Source organism: Alligator mississippiensis, chromosome 1 (assembly GCF_030867095.1).
Source record: "Alligator mississippiensis isolate rAllMis1 chromosome 1, rAllMis1, whole genome shotgun sequence".
Lineage (NCBI taxonomy): Eukaryota > Metazoa > Chordata > Crocodylia > Alligatoridae > Alligator > Alligator mississippiensis.
This window is the reverse complement of record NC_081824.1, coordinates 523,654-544,879: the sequence shown is the minus strand read 5'-3', so window position 1 is coordinate 544,879 and position 21,226 is coordinate 523,654. Positions and strand designations below refer to the sequence as shown.

Sequence of the window (21,226 nt, the reverse complement as noted above, 5' to 3'; positions counted from 1 at the left end):
CCATGCCTGTCCCAGCTGGGCCTGCTGCAGCCTGGCCCCCAGCCCAGCCCGGCCCAGCCGGCCCCCCTGGCCGCAGCCCAGGCCCCGGCCCCCCAGAGCCAGCTTTGGCCATAAAAGGGAAGGCGCGCGGCGCGGCGCGGGGGGGCTGGGGGCCGCGGCCGGGGGCCGGGAGCTGTCAGGCTAATGGAAGCCAGTCGCCCGCGCAGGCCCCCGGCCAGACACAGACCGAGGGGCCGGCTCCGGAAATGGGGGGGGGGGACTGACAGGTCTCAGGGAGGCACTGTGGGTAGGCTGGAGGGGGGGGCTCCTTGCTGCCCTGCCAGTGCCCCTCACTCCCGACCCACAGCCCCCCCACTTCTGTCGTGCCCCAACCGGCAGCCCCAGGCCCCACGGGTCCTGGCCCTGCCCAGCCCGGGGCAGCTCTGGCCGGTGCGCAACCCCTGGGCCGGGGCAGATCTGGGCTCTGCAGCCCCGGGGGTGCTGGGAGGGTCCGGGTATGGGGGGGCCTGGGGGTTCCCCTGCCCTCGCTGCCCCCCGTGCCCAGGTGGGAGTCCCCACGCCGGTGGGAGAAGGGCCGGTGGCTCAGGTGCTCTCCCGAGCCCGCTCCTCCCCGGGGCTGCGGCCGCCTTGGGCCAGACCCAAAACGAGCTGCTTGGAGGCAGCTAAATTTAGCAGCTCCCGGCGGAGCCACTGCCAAACCCTGTGTAAGGGCCGGGAGCCGCTTGAGGCTTGGCAGGGCTGCGGGCCGGGAGCGAGGGGCACCACAGGGCTGGTAGCCGGGCTGCGGGCTGGGAGCGAGGGGTGCTGGGGGGCTGCGAGTCAGGGGTGGGGAGCACCGCAGGGCTGGGGGGTCGCTGAGCCCCGCACGGCTCCCTGGAGGGCGCCCAGGGGATTCCAGCTCTCTGGACTTTCCCGGCATCTGTTCCAGTCCCCACGGATGAGTCATGTCCTGTGGAGGCTGCCCCAGCCCCTGCCCCTGCCCCTCTCCTGGGGCTGGTCCCACGGTGCTGGGTCCAACCTGGGCCTGGTGCCACGGTGGGCGGGCGGCTCCCAAGGCAGCATCTCGCAGGGGTGGGGGGCTGAGGATTCCTGGGTCCCTGGCTCACCCTGGGGCTGGGGAGAGGGAGAGACTTGGGTCCAGGGGCCTCTCCTGCTGCGTCCTGGGAGGGCCCAGGGTGGGGGCAGGGGGCTGCGGGTCAGGACTGAGGGGCACTCAGCGCCAGGCCAGGGGGACTGGGGGTTGGGAGTGAGGGGCACCAGCACAGCTGTGGGTCACCAGCGAGGGGCACCAGCGGGGCTGTGGGTCGGGAGTGAGGGGCATTGACAAGGCTGGGGGCTCCGGGACAGGAACGAGGGGCACCAGCAGGGCTGGGGGCAGCAGGTCGGGAATGAGGGGCACCAACAAGGCTGGGGGCTGCGGGTTGGGAGTAAGGGGCATTGGCAGGGTTTGGGGGCTGTGGGTTGGAAGTGAGGGGCACCGAGAAGGCTGTGGGACAGGAATGAGGGCCCCTACCCCAGCCCCTGCCCTGTCTGGGTCCCTGGCCAGGTGGCCCTGGGTGCTGCTGGCTTGGGCCCTGCTCGGTGCGTCGGAGCCAGGGGGGTGCGGGGGCTCCTTGGCAGCTGTCCACAGCTGGCGGCAGCTTCAGCGCCCTGGCCCCGGCCCAGCTTCTGCACGCTGAGCTCCTCGCCTGGCCCCCAGCCAGCCCCCCACCGTTGACATCATCGCCCCAGAGGTGACATAATTGCAGTGCTGATGTCACCACTCTTCTGTGAGCAACCTCACTGCTTCCCTCGAGAGCCACCAGTGACATCACTGATGATCTCAGAGCCACCAGTGATATCAGCCAACCCTGGCAGGAGCCCTGTCACCCCCACGTGGGCCTGGAGCCAGCTCAGGGCCCGGAGGCCGAGACCCGGGCAGCGCGGGGGGCGCAGGGTGCAGCTGGGGCCTGATGCAGGGCCGAGGCCGCGGGGCCAGTTGGAGCCGAGGTGGCTCCGTGCCGGTGGGTGCTGGCGTCCACCCAGGGCAGCTCCAGGCCCGTGGCCCGACCCAGTGACGCTGCGCTGGGTGCAGGGCCGTGCGCCCCTGCCCCCGTTCAGGCTGCTCTCTGCCCCCGGGCCCCGCGGCCACCCCAGCCCCAAGCCCCTGGGTGGGACCCGCTGTCCCCAGGTCCTGCCCCAGCTCCGGGCACCGGGGCAGCGACGGCCCCCCCACCCCGGCCGTGCGGCAGCCCCGCGCGCCCCAGGGACGGCGGCTGGACGGGGCGGGCGGAGCCGGAGCCGGAGCTGGCCGCGGGCCCGGCCCTAACGAGAACCAGATGTGCGGGGCCGGGGCTGGGGCTGGGGCTGGGGCCGGGGGCGGGGCGGCCGGGGCGGGGCGGGCTCGCAGCCGAGCCGGGCCGAGCCGAGCTGGGACAGGGCAGCGCGGGCCCGACGAGCATGGGGCGGCTGCGGGCCGGGCTGGGGCTGGGGCTGGCGCTGGCGCTGGGGCTGTGCGGGCTCCTGGCCGGGCCGGCGCTGGGCAGCCACGTCCCCCCGCGCTACAGCCTGTACACGGCCGGCGCCGGGCCCCCCCCCGCGCCGCCGCCCCCGCCCGCGCCCGCGCCCGCGCCCGCCGCCCGCGCCGCCAGCCGACACCGGTAAGCGCGGGGGCCGGGGCCGGGGCCGGGGCCGGGGCCGGGGCCGGGGCCGGGGCGGGCCGCCGGGGCGCTGCGAGGAGGGGCCCGGGGCAGGGCCCGAGCCGCCCCTACACCCCCGGCCCGGCCCGGCCCGGCCCGGGCGGCACCTGAGCCTCTGCCCCGCCGCAGCAACTGGTGCGCCTACGTGGTGACCCGCGCCGTGAGCTGCGTGGTGGAGGACGGCGTCGACACCTTCGTCAAGCCCGACTACCAGCTCTGCGGCTGGGGGCAGCTCCAGTGCCCCCGCGCGCTCGCGTGAGTGCGGGGCCCCGCGGCTGCGGCCGCGGCGGGAGTGAGGGCACCCGTGGGGCTGGGGGCGGGAGTGAGCGGCACTGGGGGCCGGGGCCGGGGCCGCGGCGGGAGTGAGGGCACCCGTGGGGGTGGGGGCGGGGGCGGCTTGGCCGTGGCCTGCTCTGGCTGGCGGGTTTCGCCCTGGCGTGCCCGAGCTGGCAGAGACGAGGGCATTTGTTGTGGCTGGCGGAAGGGGATGTGCGCACCCCCCCCCCCCGCACTGTCTGAGCCGGGGCAGTCCCATGGGGGCCCAACCCAGGCTGTCCAGGGGGGCAGGTGTGGGCTCCAGGCACATGGGGCGCACTGGGAAGAGCCCCCTGCATGGGGAGGGGGGTCGGGGTGTGCCCCACCCCCCCCAGCTGCCCCAGGAAGGAGGGCAGGGGTCCGAGCTCCTGGCAGCGCTGGCCCGTCTGAGCCATCCTGACACCCTGCCCTGGCTTCCTTTGCTGCCAGGCACATGCAGGTCTCAGGGGCAGCCCAGGGGGCACGAGCCCCCTCGAAGGGTGCCACACGGCTCCCAGGAGACACCCGGAGACGTGCAGGGGAAGTCGCGGCAGCGTCCAAGCCCTCCTGGGCCTGGGCCAAGCTCTTGCCACAGAAGAATTTGCTCTGGGATTTAATTGTGGTGGAGACGCAGGCGGAGGCACGGAGCTGGCGTTCTCCACGGGCTGGGGCAGTGCGGGGTCGGCTGCAGCTTTGCCCTCTTGGCCTGCTGGGGGTGGGGCAGGGTGTGACGTGGCCCATTGGGACGTGGCTCACTTGCCTACTTGGCCTCAGGCCGCCTTGGTCTGACCAGAGCTTTGACCCCGGTCCCCAAACAGGCATCTCCCCTGCATCTGGCCCCAGCCCGCTCCATGGATCTCTGGGTCTGGGGCACGCCTCTCTGCCCCCGCCTGGTCGGGCCGCTCCAGGTTCTTGCCCCGGCCCCCCACGAGCTCTATCTTGCTGGGATCCTATGACCCCAGCTGACTTCCTGCCCTTTGGGCAGGGGGCTGGACTCGATGATCTTCCGAGGTCCCTTCCAGCCCTAATGTCTATGAAATCTAGGCCCACGCGGCGCCCTCCCCAGCCCCTCGCACCAGAGCAGTCACACAAGCAACCCAACAGCTAACCCAAAGTGACCCCCACCCCAGTATCCCTACCACAGAGCTCTTCCACCCCACCCCACCCCTCTGCTCCCCTCCTCTCAGGGGCAGGTGCTGGAGATTGCAGGCAGCACCTGCCCTCCCGCCACACCAGGCCAGAGTGAGCCCCCAACCCAGAAGCCAGGCTTATATAGGTCTAGGCTCCACCCCCTCCTGGTCACCTGACCTCTCATGTACTGCACCCCCTGGGCTGCAGGCCTTGGTCCTGGACTCCTGCGGGGCTGCCAGGCTGCACTCCCCCGGCCTTGGGGCTGCCTTGGGGTCAGCACTGGCCCCAGCACTGGGTGCCCAGCCAGGCCTCACGGGGAGGACTGCTGTCTGCTTCCCTGGGTGCCACTGGCTTCTCACACAGTGTGGGGGCTGGCGGGAGCCAGGAGGCACTGCCCCCCCAATTATAGCCCTGCACGTGCCAGGCACCCCAGGGGCTGGGACAGCACTGGCATCTCATCCCCACCCAGTGCAGGGTAGCGCAACGCAGTGTAGTGCAGTGCCCCTGATGGCCAGAGCTGGCATCCTTTGGCAGTGCACTGCAGGAGACGGTGCCCCCTGGTGGCCAGGGTTGGTCTGTCCCGGGCGGTGCAGTGCAGCACAGCACGGCACAGTGCGGCGCCCGTGGAGGCAGGGCGGGTGGCTCAGTGCTTGCTGCCCACAGGTACCGTAGCTTCGTGCGGCCACGCTACAAGGTGGCCTACAAGACAGTGACGGACCTGGAGTGGAGGTGCTGCCATGGCTATGCGGGCAATGACTGCCTGGAGGGGCCGGCGCAGGCCCCCGCACTTACCACCACTCGCCCGCGCCCCCGGCCTGGGCGCCCCACGCTCTCTGGCTTCGGCAACCCCCTGAGTGGCCTGGGGGGAGAAGGTACCACTGGGGCAGGGGGACCCTGGGGTGGGGGGACCAGCTAGGAGACCCCTGCCCGCAGCACCCCCCGCATGTTAATGCCTCCATACCTACCTCTCCTGTGCTCCCTGGCCACCAGTTCAACATGGGCCCCAGCTGGCTCATCCTAGGGGTGCCTGGTTGGTGGGGACCCCAAAATGCCACCGGGCTCCCCCAGTGCCAGGCTGGGCTGGGGCTGGGGCTTATGCCGTGCCCTGCCACCAGGCCCTGGAGACAGCGAGAAGGTGAAGGAGCTGGAAGAGAAGGTGCAGAGCCTGAGCCAGCAGCTGCAAGATCTGCAGTCCACGGTGCGGAGTGGTGGTGAGACGCTGACGACCGAGGTGCGCCGGGCGGTGGAGGCCTCGCTCAATGGCAAGGCCCCAGCCGACGCTGCTGCGGCCCCTGAGGTGCAAGAGACGTTGGACGCCATCCAGCGCCGCTTGGAGAGCCTGGACAACCGCATCACCAGCCACGCTGCTGAGCTCGACCACCTGAGCCACAGCCCCGGCGGGCGGCAGGGGGCGGTGGTGCCAGGCGCGGCAGGCGAGCTGGAGCAGCGGGTGCAGGAGGCCTGCGCGCCCTGCCTGGCAGGCACTGAGGGTCTGCGACGGCAGCAGGCTGAGGACCGGGAGCGCTTGCGGGGGCTGGAGAAGCTGGTGGGCTCCGTGGACCAGCGCAACAGGGAGGCGGTGGAGGGTGTGCGGCGGCATGTGAGCGCACTGGCTTCCCGCCTGCCCCAGGACTGCTGTGCCTCGCTGGAGGGGCTGCAGCGCCGCCTCGATGACTTGGAGCGCCGCCTCGACGTGGTGGCCGGCTCCTTCACCGTGCTCAATGGGCGCCTGGACCACGAGCTGAGCGGGCTGGAGCGGGCAGAGCCAGGTGCAGTGCCGGACATGGGGCTGGATGGACGCCTGGCCATACTCGAGGGCCGAGTCAACACCACGCAGCGCAGCCTGGAGGAGCATGATCTGCAGCTCCAGGCCGACCTGCGCGCCCACGTGGCCGATGAGCTGGCACAGGCCGGCGAGCGCCTAGACTCACGGCTGCGCGGGGCTGAGGGCCACCTGGCTGATTTGGATGCCCGGCTCGGTGGCTTCCAGGGCCATGTGTCACAGGCTCTACGCAATCTGAGTGGGGAGCTGGAGGAGCTGAAGGGCAGCGCAGGGCTGCCCGGCTCTGCCGTGGCGCGGCTGGAGGAGCTAGAGCAGCGGGTGCAGGACTGTGGCCAGCTGTGCCCCACAGCGGGTGGGGGGCCCCAGGATGGGGACGCCGGGTTGCATGCCCTGGAGCGGCACGTGCTGGACGTGGAAGAGCAGCTGCGCGGGTTGAGCGCGGGGCTGCAGCAGCTGGGGGCTGGCCGGGATGCGCTGGGTGGTGCGGTGCGGGGGCTGCAGGGCATAGTGGGGAAGCTGGGGGCACGGCTGGACGGGCTGGAGGGCACCAGGGGCCTGGCCTCGCTGCACAAGGACCTGGCGCTCTACTACAACCGCACGGGCACGCGGCTGGGCCGGCTGGAGGACGCGTTGCGGGGTGGCTGTGGTCAGGCCTGCCCTGGGCTGCAGGAGGAGCTGGGCCGGCTGCGGGCCGAGGTGGCCGCCTGTGCCCTGCCCTGCCAGTCGGGGCCGGGGCCGGGGCCGGGGCCGGGGCCGGGTCCGGGCGAGGAGCTGCCCGAGGCCCACAAACCGCTGGATGGGTTCAGTGTGTTTGGGGGGGTGTCTGGTGTGGACCTGAAGGCGCTGCAGGGTGAGCTCTCGGAGGTGATCCTCAGCTTCAGCTCGCACAATGACACGCTGCGCGGGCTGCAGGCAACTATGGAGAAGCACCAGACCGACCTGCGGCAGCTGGACACCACGAAGGACCACATCATCGCCGAGATCAACAAGGTGCAGGCTGAGCTGACGGAGCACGTGGCCGACAGTGACACGCGCTTCGAGACCTTGGCGCACCTGCCGGCGCCCACCTGCCAACCCGGCCTGGACGAGCGGCTGGCCAAGCTGGAGAGCGTGTGCGAGCAGCTGGACACGGTGGGCGGCAGCCTGCGCAAGGTCAAGGAGGGGCTGGGCCGGCACGTGGCCGGGCTGTGGGGGGGCCTGAGCGAGCTCAATGCCACGCTGCGCACCCACGGCGCGCTACTGGACAAGCTGTATGCCGGCGCCCAGCTCGTGCCCCTGGCCCGCAGCATCAATGCGCTCAACGCCTCCCTGCAGCACCTGCTCGCCCAGGTGCAGGACCTCGCGCTGCAGGACCGCACTGGTACGGGGGGGACCTGGGAGGGGGCTCGAGGAGGCAGGGGGTGGGCACAGCTTGACCACTGTGACCCTGGGCTCTGCTGCTCTTCTAGGGCCCCCAGGCCCTGAAGGCCCCCCAGGCTTCCCAGGACCCCCTGGCCCAGCCGGGCCCCCTGGCAAGGATGGCATTGAGGGCCCTGTTGGCCCCCCAGGTGAGATCCCCAGTCCCGTGCCTCATGGCTCTAGCCTGGGCATTTTCCCCATGCCTGCCGGGCAGCACCCCCCCCCCCCCCCCGTGCCTCCTGCACGTACCCGGTGGCTCCTGCCTCCACTCACAACCTCTTGCTTCCCTTCCAGGGCTCCGCGGAGAGAGAGGTAAGGCCCGCGGGGCGCACAGGGGGGATGCTGGGGACCCCTGGGCTGGAGCGAGGGGGGATCGGGTGCCCTGGGGGTGGGAGCAAGGGGGGGGATCATGTGATGGGGGCATTATGGGGCTGAGGTATGGGTGGGGGTTGGGATGATGGGGGCTGGGGCAGGTCGCAGGGGGGGGCGCGGCCCCTGTGCGGGGTCTGAGCAGCTGCCCCGGCCCAGGCGACGCGGCCGTGGTGCCCCACGTCTCGTTCTCGGCCGCCCTGACGTGGGAGCATGTGGATCCGGGCACCATCCCCTTCGACAAGGTGCTGGTCAACGACGGTGGTGCCTACGACCCCGACTCTGGTGAGTGGCGGGACGGGAGGGGGCAGCCCCCTGCTGCCTACCCTGGGACCCCCACGGCCTGCCACGGACCCCCAGGGTGCGGGTGCCAACCCATGTAGCTGGGCCCCAGCCTGGTGCTGCAGCATCCCCCAGCGTGGGTGGGCCCAGGCTCAGAAAGGGGGCAGGGCCGTGGGTCCCGGGGCTGCATGGCCTGACACCCCCCTGCCCCCAGGCACGTTCGTGGCCCCCGTGGCCGGGCGCTACTTCATCAGCGTGGTGCTGACGGGGCACAAGCATGAGAAGATCGAGGCCGTCCTGTCCCGCTCCAACCAGGGCATCGCCCGCATCGACTCCGCCGGCTACCAGCCCGAGGGGCTGGAGAACAAGCCCGTGGCCGAGCACCAGCCCAGCCCTGGGGCGCTGGGCGTCTTCGCCCTGGTCCTGCCCCTGGAGGCAGGCGACAGCCTGTGTGTGGACCTGGTGATGGGCCGCCTGGCGCACTCCCCCGATGAGCCCCTCACCATCTTCAGCGGTGTCCTGCTCTACGAGGGGGATGAGGATGGTGCCTAGCCCTTGCCACGGGCGTGGGGGGCACCGCCGCTGCAGCCTGGCGTGGGGGCTCCCTGCCCTCCCAGGGGCAGCGATGCTGTGGGGGGGCAGAGCAGGGCTCCCCGCTCCCCCCAGGCCTGGCCTCCCCAGGGTGCGGTGGGGTCCTGCCAGGCCTGGGGGGCCCAGCCCCATGTCCTGGGGAGAGTGGGGGCAGAGCCCGGGTATGATGGGGCATGAGCCCCCCCACTTCATGGGGTGGCCCCCCTGCGCAAGCTGCCCCAGGGCCCTTCACTGATGCCCAGGGCTGCAGTGATGGTCCTGACCATCCCCCCCCTCCAGCCTGCTGCTGGGGGGCCTCAGTTCCCACACCCCTGCAACAAGGTCTGGTTCCCTGCCCCCCCCCAAAGAACCCTGCCCCACGTGTCAGCCCCTGCCCACGTGCTACCACGCTGCTGCCACGTCACCGCCTGCCCGTGCCCACCGCCACGGCTTCACGTCGCACCAGCTCAGGACCGCCTGCTGCGAGCCCAGCTCCGCCTGCCCCCACGGCCACGCCGGCGGAGCTGGCAGGGGCGAGGGCATCGTGCCCCCCCAGGCAGCGCCAGGTCGTGCCAGGCCCGGCGGGGCGGAAGGGGCGCCGGGCGCCGTCCCCACGGCAGGGCCGCGCTCTGCAACGGTTATTAATAAAGGAGCGTCACCTTTTTGTACCCACTGGTCCTGCCTCCTTCCTGCCCCGCGCAGCGCGGGGTGCCTGACATGTTGCAACGGGGGCTACACAAGAGCTGCGGCCATGGGGGAAGCTGAGTCCTGGGGGCGTAGATCTCCCCCATCCTCAGCCTGCGGTGAGATGGGCAGGCAGGGCAGTGGTGGGGACCCCGGGATGTGGTCTGGCTCCGGGACCGGGGCGCCTGCCCCCTACCCATCACCCTGCCGTGCAGAGAGAGTCGGCGGCGGCAGCACCAGGTTGCAGCAGCTTTATTGCCTGCGCAGGGAGCACCGGGCCCCTGTCCCCCGCTGCCACCTCCCCCTGCCCTGGGGGTCTCCCAGCCCCCCCCCAGCAGGGGGCAGAGGGGAGGGGGCCACCCCCAGTCCTGGCCCTGCCAGGGTGATGGGCCACCCATCTGTCCATCCGTCCGTCCACTCGCTCAGAAATCCTCATCCCAGCCCGAGAACTCCTCCTCGGCCGGCGTCCAGTCCACCGAGAACCGCTTGAAGTTGGCGTAGGGGGGGCCCTGGGGGGAGGTGCCAGCCTGAGTGCCAGCCGCGGCAGGATCGGGGCCGCGTAGCTGGGGGTGCAGCCCCACGGCCCAGAGGATGTGGCTGCGGCGGTGCCACAGCCCTGGAGCCCCGCGCGGCCCCCTCACCTGCTTCATCAGCGCCAGGGTCGGGGCGTCCAGCTGGCGCAGCGCGAGGCGCTTCCACTTCACCGCCCCGAACCACCTGCGGGCAGGGGGTGGTGGGCAGTGCAGGGCGGGCTGGGGGCTCCAGCGGCGCCGGGCACCCATCCCAGCAGCTCTACCTGTGCTTCCGGATGCCGCGGATGCCAGCGCCCGTGTTCCCCAGCCGCTGCCCTGGCCGGCGCCTACGAGGGCCACAGAATCAGCACCGTGCCATGCGAGCGGCGCCCACGGCCGCCCTGTTTGGCGTGGCAAGGGATGGGCACATCCCCCTCCCCAGCCTGGCCCGGCACGTGGCCCCGACCCCGGCACCTGCAGAGCTTGGCGACGAGGGAGCAGGCGGCCTCGCTCAGGTAGGCCGGGAAGGAGAAGACGCCATCCAGGATCTTGCTGTAGATCTTCTGGGGCTCAGCGCTGTGGAACGGGGGTCTGCGGGGGGGGCAGGGTCATGCGCCGCGCAGGACACGGGGCACGGACCCCCGCGCAGGCGCCCAGCCGGCCACAGCTGGGGGGCACCAACAGGGAGCCGGTGGGGAGCCTACCCCTGGACTCTCCCTGCACGGCCCACGGCGCAAACCTGGAGCCGTCTGGGGCCGTGGACGGGCAGCTGTGGTTCACGTGGGGGCGTGCTGGGGGCAGGTGGCTATAGCTCGTGGCAGGTATCTGGGCAGGGGCCGCCAGCACTCACCGTCCCACGAGCATCTCGAAGACGAGCACGCCCAGCATCCAAAAGTCGACGCCGAAGTCGTGGCCCTCGTGGCGCAGGATCTCGGGCGCCAGGTACTCGGGGGTCCCGCAAAACGAGTACGTCTTCTCGCCCCGTGCCAGCTCCTTGGCGAAGCCGAAGTCGACCTGCGGGCCACGCCGTGAGCCACGTGGGACAGGGCACATGGCTCCCCAGGGCTGGGTCTCAACCCCCACCCCCGGGGCCCCGGGCCCCCTGCCCGGCCCACGAAGGCAGGGAGCCCCCACAGGCCAGGTACCAGGGCGTGCCCAAGCCACGTCCCCCTGCTCCCCACGGCAGCCCCCGCCGAGCGGTACCAGCTTGACGTAGCCCTGCCCGTCCAGCATCAGGTTCTCGGGCTTGAGGTCGCGGTAGACGATGCCGAGGCCGTGCAGGTAGTCGAGCGCCTCCACCACGCAGGCCGAGCAGAACACGGCCACCTCCTCCTCGAAGCAGCGCCTGCAGGCACACGTCAGCCAGCGCCCCGGGGCCGGCCCACGCCAGCGCCCCGCGCCCCCGCCCTGCCCCGCGCCCCGGCCCCGGCCCCGCTCCGTACACCTCACGCAGCTTGGTCCACAGCTCGCCGCCGGCGCAGAACTCGAGCAGCAGGTAGACGTAGCGGCTGTCCCGAAACGTGCCCACCAACCTGGGGGGTGGTGGGGCTCAGCCGGGGCCGCTCGCCTGGGCCCCCCAGCGCCCCGGCCCTGGCCCCGCTCACCCCACGACGAAGGGGCAGTGGCTCCGTGCCAGCACCCGGCGCTCGGTGCGCACGTGCTCCTGCTGCCGCGTCCGCACCACGTGGTCCTTGCGGATCCGCTTCAGCGCAAACAGCTCGGCCCCGCGGCGCACCTGGGGCAGGTGACAGGGGCGGGTGAGGGGCTGCCTCCCTCCACCCCGCGAGAGCCGGGCCAGGGCTGCCCGAGGGGCAGGGCTGGGGTCCTCACCAGCTCCACCCTGCCGAAGCCGCCGGTGCCCAGGATGACGGTGAGGCCCTGCTGCTCCCCGTCCTCGTAGCGCACGGGGGCCAGGTCCTGCAGCTGCACCGGGGTGCTGCGGGGATGGGCAGGTGAGAGCCGGGCGGGCCCTGATCCCCAACGCTCCCCGCCCTGCCACCCGACCCGGCTACGTGCCCCACCACGTAACCCGGTACTGACCTGGGGGACTCGGGGGGCTCAGGGGGTGCAGAGGCCTCCTGTGCAGCCACATCCCTGCAGGGAGAAGGTGGTCAGACACCTCCACGCCTGCCCCCCCCCCCCACTACAGACCCCCAACCGCCCTGCACGTGTGGGGGGGGGCACTGTCCATTGCTGCAGTGCTGTGGCTGGGAGCTCGGCCCGAGCAGGGGACCCCTGGGGTGGCACCTGGAGGGGGGGGATTGGCAAGTCTGGGGCCCGATTCCTCTGGTGCCAGGGCTAGGAGCTGCCCCCCCGCCCCCGGCTCCTAGACCCCCTCCCACGCCCCCACGCATGGGCTGCAGGGCAGGGGAGGTGGGAGCGAGCAGTACTCACAGCTCCGAGTGCGGAGCGGGGCAGAGGGGGCTGATCTCCTGGAAGTCCCTGGCGGGCGGGAGGAGGGGGAGAGCGTTACAGGACAGTGCCAGAGTGGAGCCCCACCTGCCCAGGCCCCCGCGCAGGGTGGGCTGGGGTCTCCTCTGGGCTCGCACAGGTTGTGCCGAAGTGGGGCAGAGAGCCCAGGAGTCCTGGCTCCTGCCCTCGCTCTAACCGCGAGACCCCCCCTGCCCTTCTCCAGCGCGGGGACAGCACCCGTGTCCGGGACCCGCAGCCCCCAGGCTCTCTGCCGGGTGTCGGGGGCTCCATGGCTCCAAGCCAAGGGCCCCCCCACCCCAGCCCCGGCCATGACTTACTCCTTGGCCACGGTGATGCAGGTGACCTCGCCCTGCGCCCGGCACGTGGCCGTCCGGCGGATGTTCCTGCGGGGAAGGGGCCGTGAGCAGGCTGGGGGGCACGGGCCTGCGTGTCACCTGCTTGTGGGCAGGCCAGCCCGTGTGTGCTGGGCCATGCACGTGTCAGCCCACGCATGCATGCCAGCCTGTGCATGTGCCAGCCTGTGCATGGAGGCCTCTGCATACTGGGAGGCTGCAACCAGGGAGTGGGGGGACCAAGTGGGCATGGGGACTGTGAGTGTGCAAGTATATGCATGAGCACATGTGCTAGCACACACATATGAGCTGGTGTGGACTTCTGCGTGCACTTGGCCTGAGCCTGGACCAGGAGGGGCCTGATCTAGCCCCAGGCTGGGGAGAGGGACATACCGCAGCAGCGAGAGCTCCCCGAAGTGCTCGCCGGCCCTCATCACCCGGATCGGCTCCTCCCGCCCGCCCACGCTGCGGCTCACCCGGACCTGCCACGAGAGGGGCCGGGCATCACGCAGGTCCAGGGCCACCAGGGCAAGGGCCAAGCTGAAGCCACCCGGACCTCAGGGGCCAGGGAGGGGCCGGGCTGGAAAGGACGCGGGGGGGTCCGGTGCGAGGCAAGGCTGGACTCACCTCCCCGCGGAGGATGATGTAGAAGTCCTTCCCCTCATCGCCTTCGCGGATGATGACCTCGTCGTGCCCAAACGTGCACTGCAAGAGGTGGGGGTGGCCGTGGGGCAGGAGACGGCGGCCCTGGGACCCCACAGCCACCTGCCCTGGCCTCTGCGTCCAGCCTGCAGCTGGGAGCGCCCACGGCCCCGCGTGCCCCCACGGGGCCTTGCCGGGGAGCCACATGCAGCCAAGGGACAGGACACGCCAGCACCGGCCAAGCGGAGAAGGGGCAGCAGCCCCTGCCCGAGCCGGCTGCCCCCAGCCCACAGGGGGGCAAAATGCGGACCATGGGCTGGATGTGGCCTGCCAGGCCATTCTATCTGGCCCGCAGGGCCCCTAAAAAAATCTAGAAAATTAATATTTATCTGCCCCTGGCTGCCTGTCACGTGGTCCTCGATGGCTTGCCAAAACTCAGTAAGCGGCCCTCCGCCCGAAATAACTGCCCACCCCTGCCCCAGCCCCAGCCCCACGCTCACCTCCTCCATGGCGTCGAGCAGCTTGGAGAGATGAGCATCCGACAGGCCCTGCAGGCACTGTGCCCTGGGGAGTGACAGGGGCAGGGGGGATGTGTCCGGGCCCCTCCCCAGCCCCGAGGGCCCAGCCCAAAGCAGATCCCCCCTGCCCCCCTTGTCTGGCCCCCGCTTACTCTCGGAGGGAGCCCAGGATCTGGGCCCGGCGGCGCTTGGCGCTGCCAGTGACGATGGCACGGTATGTCTGCCGGTCAAGGGCCCAGAGCCGCACAGGCGTCAGAGCTGCAGAAAGACGGGTCAGCGGGGCAGGGGCTGGGCACTGCCTGCCCCACCAGCCTGGCCCGGCTCGGCCCTACCTGTGACGGTGGCGGTGCGCCGGCAGTTGTAGAGCAGCGCCAGCTCCCCGAACACGTCCCCCGGGAGCAGCGTGCGGAGGCGGCGCCCACGCTGTGTCACACTCAGCTCCCCCTCTGCAACCAGAGCACAGGCGGGCAGATGGATGGATGCATGCACGGACCCCCTCCCCTCGCCAGCTGTCCACGACATGCACTTACAGGTGCACATGGGCGTGCCAGCTCACATACCCACAGGTGTGCCCATACACGTGTGCACCCAAACATGCCACCACGCACACCTGCCTGCATGCCATGCACACTTGCATCTGGACATGCCTGCCAATAGGCACACACCTGCACGTTCCCAAGCACACGCATGTGCAGCTAGAGACCTGCACAGGCACACATGCCTGCACATACCCATGCATGTGCATGTGCACCCAGACACACCTGCAGACACACATACCTGCATAAACCTGTGGACATGCATATGCAACCAGACACACTTGTACACAAGCATGCACATACCCATGCACATGTGTGCAGTCAGACACACCTCCAAACAGGCACACAGGACTGCATGCACCCATACATGTGAGTGTGCAGCCACACACACACACACACACGTGTCTGCACATACCTATGCACACGCATGTGCAGGCAGGCACGCCTGCATACAGCCACATGCCTGCAAAAATGCATGCACACACACGTGCAGCCAGACACAGGCACACATGCCTGCACATACCCATGCACACGTGTGAGGCCAGACAGCCATCAGGCATGCACATTGCCAAGCCCGTGCACGCCAGCCGCAGCTCACCTGCGACGATGTACATGGCGTGGCCCTCAGTGCCTTCGGCCAGCACGGTGTCACCGGGGCCGTGCTGGGCGGGCGTGAAGCTCTGCACCATGGCGTCCGTCTGGCCCTCGCCCAGGCGCCGCAGGAAGTCGTTCCGCTCCACGGCACCGGCCAGGAGGCTCGTGTCCCTGGGGGGCAGGGCCCCGAGTCGACACCGAGCCCCGCAGGCGACCCCCGCTCTGCCCAAGGCCGGGGCCACCAGGACCCCTGGGGTCCAGCCGCACTTACCTGGGCGACTTGGGCACCTGGGGCAGCGGCAGGTCCCCATCGCTGGAGACGGGCTCAGGCACAATGGGCCGCGCTCGGCTCTTCCTCCTTCCGCCCTCGTCCTCGCTCCTCCTGTGCTCACCCTCGCCATCACTGTCGCCCTCCAGCTCCTCTCCTGGCCCGAGGACAGAGACGAGCACTATGGGGACCTGCACCTTTCTGGGGCCCTGGCAGGGACTGAGGCTCCTGGTACGTGGTGCTGAGCCCAGGCGCCGCGGCCCTGAGGGCAGCAGACAGCACCAGGGCCTGGGCAGCGGGTGCTTCTTGGTGGTGCCCACGAGAGGGTGGCGAGAGGCCAGGCCGCAGCCAGGACCTGGGGCCAAACCCAGGCAGGGCAGGCCGCACAGGGGCAAGGAAGCACCCAGGCCGTACCAGGCGAGGCTCACGGTGGAGCTGAGTCCAGGTGACCCCTGCACTGGGCTGAGTGCCACGAGCCACGGCAGCGCCCAGCGAGAGCCGCTCCAGGCCCGTCAAGCCGCGGGGCCGTGAGCATGGGCAGGCAGTGCAGCGAAGCCTGCCCTGGGTTGGGCTTGGCCCCATGTCCGGGCTGCGGCCTGGTTTCTCGTCAGGGCCCCGTAGTGCTGAGGCCCGGCCCTCTGCCCGCCAGACCCCTCCCATGAGCACTGACCCCAATGACATGTTTAGTACACAGCACAAGTCCTGCGCGGGGAACTGCACCTTTCAGCAGCTCTGGACAGAGCCCGCCGGGGCTGATGTGCGACACCACTGACACCGAACCTGCCACGTGCCGGTGCGATCGCTGAGCACCACAGCCGCCAAGCTGCAGCCCACCCCCATCACCTGTGCTGGGGACGGGGGGACCCCACCATGACCTGGCTGGAAAGCCCCGTGCGAGCCCCTTACCCTGCTCCGGCGAGCCCTGAGTCCGTGCCACGCTCTGCAGAAACGCCCGCTCCTCCTGCAGCCGCAGCTCGCGCAGCTGGTGGTCCATCCCTTCCCCCGGCGCTGCAAGGGACAGATGGACGGGCATCAGCCTCAGCGGGGCCGTGCACGCCGGGGGGGCGCTGCCTGTGATGCCGCACGGCACGGCACCGCAGAGGCTCAGCCACCCCCGAGCCGGGCTGGGATTGCAGCTGCCACGGCCTGTCTAACCGTCGGCACGGACTGGGTCTGGGGCGGGGGGCAGACCGGGCCGGGGGGCAGGAATGGGCTCCGCTGAGCCCAGCACCGCCCGGGGGGGCAGGACCGCGTGGAGCTGGGGCCCGGGAGGCCGTGCAATGGCGGGAGCTCAGCTCCCCGCAGCCCCGGCCACTCCTGCCTCCTCACGGGGCAAAGGTCAGGGAGCGGGAGGAGCCGCAGACAGGGAGGGCGGCCCCAGCCCCCGCGCCCCCCCACCCACTCTGGTCCAGCGCCTCCCCGGCTCCCGGTGCATGCATGGGGATGGGGATGGGGGTGGGGGTGGGGGTGGGGGTGGGGATGGGGAGACAAGCCGGGCACCGCCAGCGGCCCCCGCGCTGCGGCCTCCCGCAGCCTCCAGCCCCTCCTTGCACACCCCAGCCCCCCAGCACGCCCTGGACCCCACAGCCCCAGCTCCGTGCGGGGGGGCTCCCCCAGGCTGGCACCGCTCCGCCTGCGCTCGCAGCCCCTCTGCCAGCGGCACAGGCCTCGGCGCCGGCCCCCACCTGGCCCCCTACCTGTGCCGGGCGGCGTGCGTGGCACTGTCACGGGCCGTGTCCACACCAGCACCGCCCCCCCACCCGTGACACATCAACCAGGGGCGTGGCCCTGCGCCCCCCCCCCGCCTCCGGCTGCATCTGCCAGGCTGGCGCTGCCGTGCTGCCTCCCACGCGCAGCCGTGGGCAGAGCCAGGCTGACTCACGCGCCAGCGCATGGGGGGGGAGCCTCACGGGCACTGCCAGCCTGGCTCCTCCCGGCACCGCATGACTCCTGCGCCCGCCCGCCCCAGGGAAACTGAGGCACCGCTGGGTCCTGGCTGCCGGCCCCCGCGCCGGTGCAACCCCCGGGGCCCTGGCACCCCTGCACCTGCCTTCCTCCTCCTCCCCACCCCCTGCTCCTCGGGCCCGGCCCCCGCCCGGCCCCGGACAGGGCACGACAGCGCAGGGCCTCGCCGGGCGTCGCGGACCCGATCCCGCTGGCACGTGCCGGTGTGCCCGCGGCCAGGCCCCGCCCCCTCGGGCCCCGGGGGCGGGGCTGCCCCTGCTGAGGGGCGGGGCTTGCGCCCGGCCTTTCCCCGCCCACCGGGTCTGAGATTGGAGGAGCCGGGGAAGGGGGCGGGGCGCGGCGCGGCCGCACCCTGCTGCAAGCAGTGGTGGATTGGCGGGTGCGGGGCCAGGCCATGGCGGAGCGGCGGGTCCTGTGCGTGGGGCTGGTCTGCCTGGACATCATCAGCGTGGTGGACGCGTACCCGGCCGAGGACACGGACACGAGGTAGCGCCGCGCCCCCGGGCCGGGCCGTGCCGTGCCGGGCCGTGCCGGGGGCTGAGGCGGGCCGTGCCGTGCCGTGCAGGTGCGTGTCGCAGCGGTGGCAGCGCGGCGGGAACGCGTCCAACTCGTGCACGGTGCTGGCGCTGCTCGGCGCCCCCGCCGCCTTCATGGGCTCGCTCGCGCCCGGGCCCGCGGCTGAGTAAGTGCGGGGGGCGCGAGCCCGGCTGCGGGGGTGCGCGGGAGGGCACGCGTGCGCGCGCATGCGTGCGTGGGTGTGCTGGGGTGCCTGCGCGTGTGCGTGGCCCCCGTGGGGGGGTGCAGCACGCCCCACTGGAAGCGGGCGGGGGGTGGTGCCGTGCGGGCAGCGCAGCAGGGCACGCGGCCCCCCCGGCCGCCGGCCGTGGCCCCGCACGGGTCCTGGCTGCGCGCCCGGCGGCCGCGTGGGGGGCTGGGCGCGCCCGCTGCCCCACGGCTGCCCGACCAGCTCCTCGGGGCGGGCGGCCAAGCGCTAACCCTCTCTCCTGCCCCCGTACCCCCCCCCGCCCCCGGCAGCTTCGTGCTGGAGGACCTGCGGCGCCGCGGGGTGCAGCTGCCGCACAGGGTGGTCCACGCCGGCTGCGCCTTCCCCACCTCCGTGGTCATCAGCAGCGCCAGCCGGGGCACGCGCACCATCTTGCACAGCAACAGGTGCGTGTCCTCGCTGACCCCCTCTCTCCCCCCTCCCCGCCCCGCCAAGCTTCATCGTGAGCGACTTGCGGCGCCGGGGCGTGGACACGGGGCACGTGGCATGGCAGAGCATTGGGGACACGCCGTGTGCCTGCTGCATCGTCAATGCCGCCAACGGCTCGCGGACCATCACCCTCTACGACACGTAAGGCCGGGTCCACCCCGCCATCCCCCCTGCTGGGGCAGCGCCAACAGGAGGAGCCCACGGGGCCCGGGCCACGGAGCTGCCAGCCCCGCTCCCGCAAACCGGCCACTGCCTCCTGCGCTGCCCCGGAGCCAGGACGCCTGGGTAGTGCTCGCATCCCTGCCCCCGGCCCTCCTGGGACCCTCGTGGTAGGCCTGGGGCGTTGATGCCGTCCCAGGCGTGGGCCCTGTTCATGCCCCCTGTGACCTGCCAGTCCTGGCACGGGTCAGCTGCAGGCAGCGGGCAGGACTGGCCCAGAGCACAGGTTTGCTAGACCGGGGCTTGGCTGGCTCCAGGGACCCGAGGCCCAGCCGGCTGGGTTTGGGCCTGCCCGGCCCCATGGGTCTCTCCTCGGTGCTGCCCGCGGGGCCCCTCCTGCATGACTGACTGAGTGATTCCCTGCTAATTCTGCACACACAATCATATCCCGCAATGGCACCGCCCGCCACGTGGTCACAGCCACAGCTAGGGCGGCTCAAGCACAGGGGAGGGGGGTAAATCGGGGGCCCCCTGCACTTGTTCCCCCCCACACAGGGGTCTGGGGGCATGTGGGGGGGGAGAAGGTACCAGGGCGGGTGCTCCCCAGGCAGCTCCAGCCCTGTATCCCTGTGCCCCCAGCCTTGCCCCCTGGGCCCCCCGCAGCCCTGGGGCTTCTGCTCTGGAGCCCCATGGCTGCATCCCTGGGAGGAGCAATGAGGAGCCCCTTGCACGCACAAGTATGCACACACAGGCGCGCACACTGCAGACAGCACAGCTGCCCCTGAAGGGGTGGGTGGGTGCAGCCGACACTCTGGCTGGATCCTGGCCGTGGGCAAAGGACCATGGCAGGAGCTGGGTTAATGATTTGCACAGAAGCCGGAGCTGTGGAAATCTAGCCCTGCAGCCCCAGTGCCCTTTGCCCCACAACCTGGCCCCTGCCTGGCCTACTGCTGCTCTTTGAGCGCCGGCCCATGCGGTCTCTGGTGACTCTGTGCCAGTTAATCATTGTAATGTCAGGTTTCAACTGGCCAGGGCAGACCTCACTCCTGGGCAGAGTCCAGCACCAAGCCTGATAAGGCCCCGGCCTGCACCTTCACACCTGCCAGCTGGGCGCGTGGGGATGGGGCCCCGGGGCAGAGGTCACCAGAGCAGCCCATGGGGCACCGGAGGGCTCGGTCTGGGGCGACCTTCCCAGCGACACCACTGCACCCCGATGCCAGCCTGGGGCACAGCTCCCGGCCCAGGCAGGGACCCGGGGCAGGCCCAGCCCTTCCATCGCACATGGAGAGCTGCCTGTGCCTGCCATGGCTGATGGGGGTCAGCCCGTGCGCCCGGGATGACGGGCTGTGCCCTGATGCCACGGCATGCCCCCGCCCCTGCTGCAGAAACCTGCCAGATGTGACAGCCCAGGACTTCGAGCAGGTCGACCTCTCCCAGTACAAGTGGATCCACTGGGAGGTGAACAAAGCAGCTGGCCCCCCGTGCCCTGGGGGTGACCTAGGCAGGGGGTGGGGGTACCCCGTGGCACCTGGGCATCTCGACCTTTGCCCCCTGGGCCGGCAGGGCAGAAATGCAGCCGAGCAGGTGAAGATGATCCAGCGTGTGGAGGAGCATAACCGGGGCTGTGCCCCGCACCAGCGCATTGCCACGTCCGTGGAGGTGGAGAAGCCGCGGGAGGAGCTCTACCAGCTCCTGGGCTATGGGGACGTGGTAGGTGCAGATGCTTGGGGGCCTGTACGCAAATGACCAGTGCTGTGTTTTGCATGACAAATATGCACGAATGCAATTGCTGCCCCTGTGGGACGGCCCTTCCCTGGTGCCCCTCATGCCCTGTCTCATCCCTGGCAGGTGTTTGTCAGCAAGGACGTTGCAAAGGTCTTTGGCTTCCAGTCGGCGCCTGAGGCTGTGCGGGGCCTGTCCAGCCGGGTGAGGCCGGGGTAGGTGTGGCCGTGCAGGCTCCGTGGCAGGGTCAGACCTGCGCTGGTCCCCGGGGCGTGGGCAGCTGTGTCACTTCCATATGTGGCACTTCTGCCACCAACGTGCCACCAGCGGAGCCGATTTCAGGGGGGGCACTAGTGCTTTCCGTGCCTCCTCACCAGCCAGAGTGCTCGTTGTCGGGGGGCATGTGCCCCCCTGTACCCCACTACGCATTGCCTATGGTGTGGGGCAGGGTCCTGGGCCCCAGGCCTGCTCCCTGCCCCGAGCTCATACCACCTCGGCCCTGGGCCGCCCCCAGGACCACACTCATCTGTGCCTGGGCAGAGCAGGGCGCGGATGCACTGGGGCCGGCGGGGGAGCTGGTCCACGCTGATGCCGTGCCCCCCGCCCGCATTGTGGACACGCTGGGGGCTGGCGACACCTTCAACGCTGCTGTCATCTTCGCCCTGTCTGCAGGTAGGGCCCCACCTGCCCCGCCTCCCCCGGCTGGCTCACGGGGGTGCCGGGCTCTTGGCCCTGCTATGGGGCGCAGTGGGGGTAGGAGTCGCTCCCAGGTGGATGCAGTGGGGCAGGGGTGACCAGGGGCAGCTGCACCAGCATGGGGCAATGGGGGTGGGGCTGGGGGCACTCCGCACGATGTGGCAATGGCTGCTCCATGGCAGGGCGCGGCCTGCAGGAGGCGCTGGCCTTCGGCTGCGAAGTGGCCGGCAGGAAGTGCGGGGTGCCCGGCTACGACGGCATCGTGTGACGGTACCGGGACCATGGGGGTGGTGCGGGGCCTGCGTGGGGGGCGGCGTGGCCCCGGCCCTGGTCCCCTGGCCTTGTCCCCACAGCCCCGTGTCCTCTGCTCAATAAAGATGCTGAAGCTCCCTGCAGCCGCTGCGTCCCTGGCTCCTGCGCCCAGAGGGAGGGCGACCCCCATCCCAC

At 71.3% G+C, this 21,226-nt stretch overlaps 3 protein-coding genes across 8 annotated transcripts; 2 read left to right on the top strand and 1 right to left on the bottom strand.

Moving 5' to 3' along the window:
- The first annotated feature begins 2,386 nt into the window (after nucleotides 1–2,386).
- On the top strand, nucleotides 2,387–9,173 carry EMILIN1 (elastin microfibril interfacer 1). Its single transcript, XM_059727566.1, has 8 exons — nucleotides 2,387–2,639; nucleotides 2,808–2,933; nucleotides 4,767–4,975; nucleotides 5,219–7,246; nucleotides 7,335–7,433; nucleotides 7,579–7,596; nucleotides 7,813–7,938; nucleotides 8,150–9,173. Exons 1-8 carry the CDS (start codon nucleotides 2,440–2,442, stop codon nucleotides 8,485–8,487), a joined length of 3,144 nt encoding a protein of 1,047 aa, XP_059583549.1. The 5' UTR covers nucleotides 2,387–2,439; the 3' UTR covers nucleotides 8,488–9,173.
- A 253-nt stretch (nucleotides 9,174–9,426) lies between these two features.
- On the bottom strand, nucleotides 9,427–16,795 carry LOC102560332 (cGMP-dependent protein kinase 1). Of its 3 annotated transcripts, none has more exons than XM_019494913.2 (21): nucleotides 16,722–16,795; nucleotides 15,931–16,032; nucleotides 15,028–15,181; nucleotides 14,761–14,927; nucleotides 13,959–14,072; nucleotides 13,779–13,884; nucleotides 13,609–13,672; nucleotides 13,094–13,171; nucleotides 12,860–12,948; nucleotides 12,452–12,517; nucleotides 12,096–12,143; nucleotides 11,742–11,795; nucleotides 11,532–11,637; nucleotides 11,306–11,436; nucleotides 11,144–11,233; nucleotides 10,905–11,046; nucleotides 10,552–10,715; nucleotides 10,176–10,292; nucleotides 9,986–10,048; nucleotides 9,831–9,906; nucleotides 9,427–9,698 (listed from the first exon to the last, which is right to left on the bottom strand). In XM_019494913.2, the coding sequence occupies exons 2-21, from the start codon at nucleotides 16,016–16,018 to the stop codon at nucleotides 9,612–9,614; spliced, it is 2,004 nt and encodes a 667-aa protein (XP_019350458.2). In that variant the 5' UTR covers nucleotides 16,019–16,032; nucleotides 16,722–16,795; the 3' UTR covers nucleotides 9,427–9,611. The 3 variants fall into 3 exon arrangements, with proteins under 3 accessions (XP_019350458.2, XP_019350457.2, XP_019350456.2); XM_019494912.2 differs by lacking the exon at nucleotides 16,722–16,795 and adding an exon at nucleotides 16,180–16,386; XM_019494911.2 differs by lacking the exon at nucleotides 16,722–16,795 and having other exon boundaries at nucleotides 15,931–16,386.
- A 549-nt stretch (nucleotides 16,796–17,344) lies between these two features.
- Nucleotides 17,345–21,174, top strand: KHK (ketohexokinase). Of its 4 annotated transcripts, none has more exons than XM_006273593.3 (8): nucleotides 17,345–17,475; nucleotides 17,555–17,671; nucleotides 18,209–18,343; nucleotides 19,747–19,819; nucleotides 19,925–20,071; nucleotides 20,210–20,298; nucleotides 20,598–20,755; nucleotides 20,962–21,174. In XM_006273593.3, exons 1-8 carry the CDS (start codon nucleotides 17,384–17,386, stop codon nucleotides 21,045–21,047), a joined length of 897 nt encoding a protein of 298 aa, XP_006273655.1. In that variant the 5' UTR covers nucleotides 17,345–17,383; the 3' UTR covers nucleotides 21,048–21,174. The 4 variants fall into 4 exon arrangements, with proteins under 4 accessions (XP_006273655.1, XP_019341054.1, XP_014458776.1 ...); XM_019485509.2 differs by lacking the exon at nucleotides 18,209–18,343 and adding an exon at nucleotides 18,025–18,159; XM_014603290.2 differs by lacking the exon at nucleotides 17,555–17,671 and having other exon boundaries at nucleotides 17,346–17,475.
- Nucleotides 21,175–21,226: the final 52 nt, after the last annotated feature.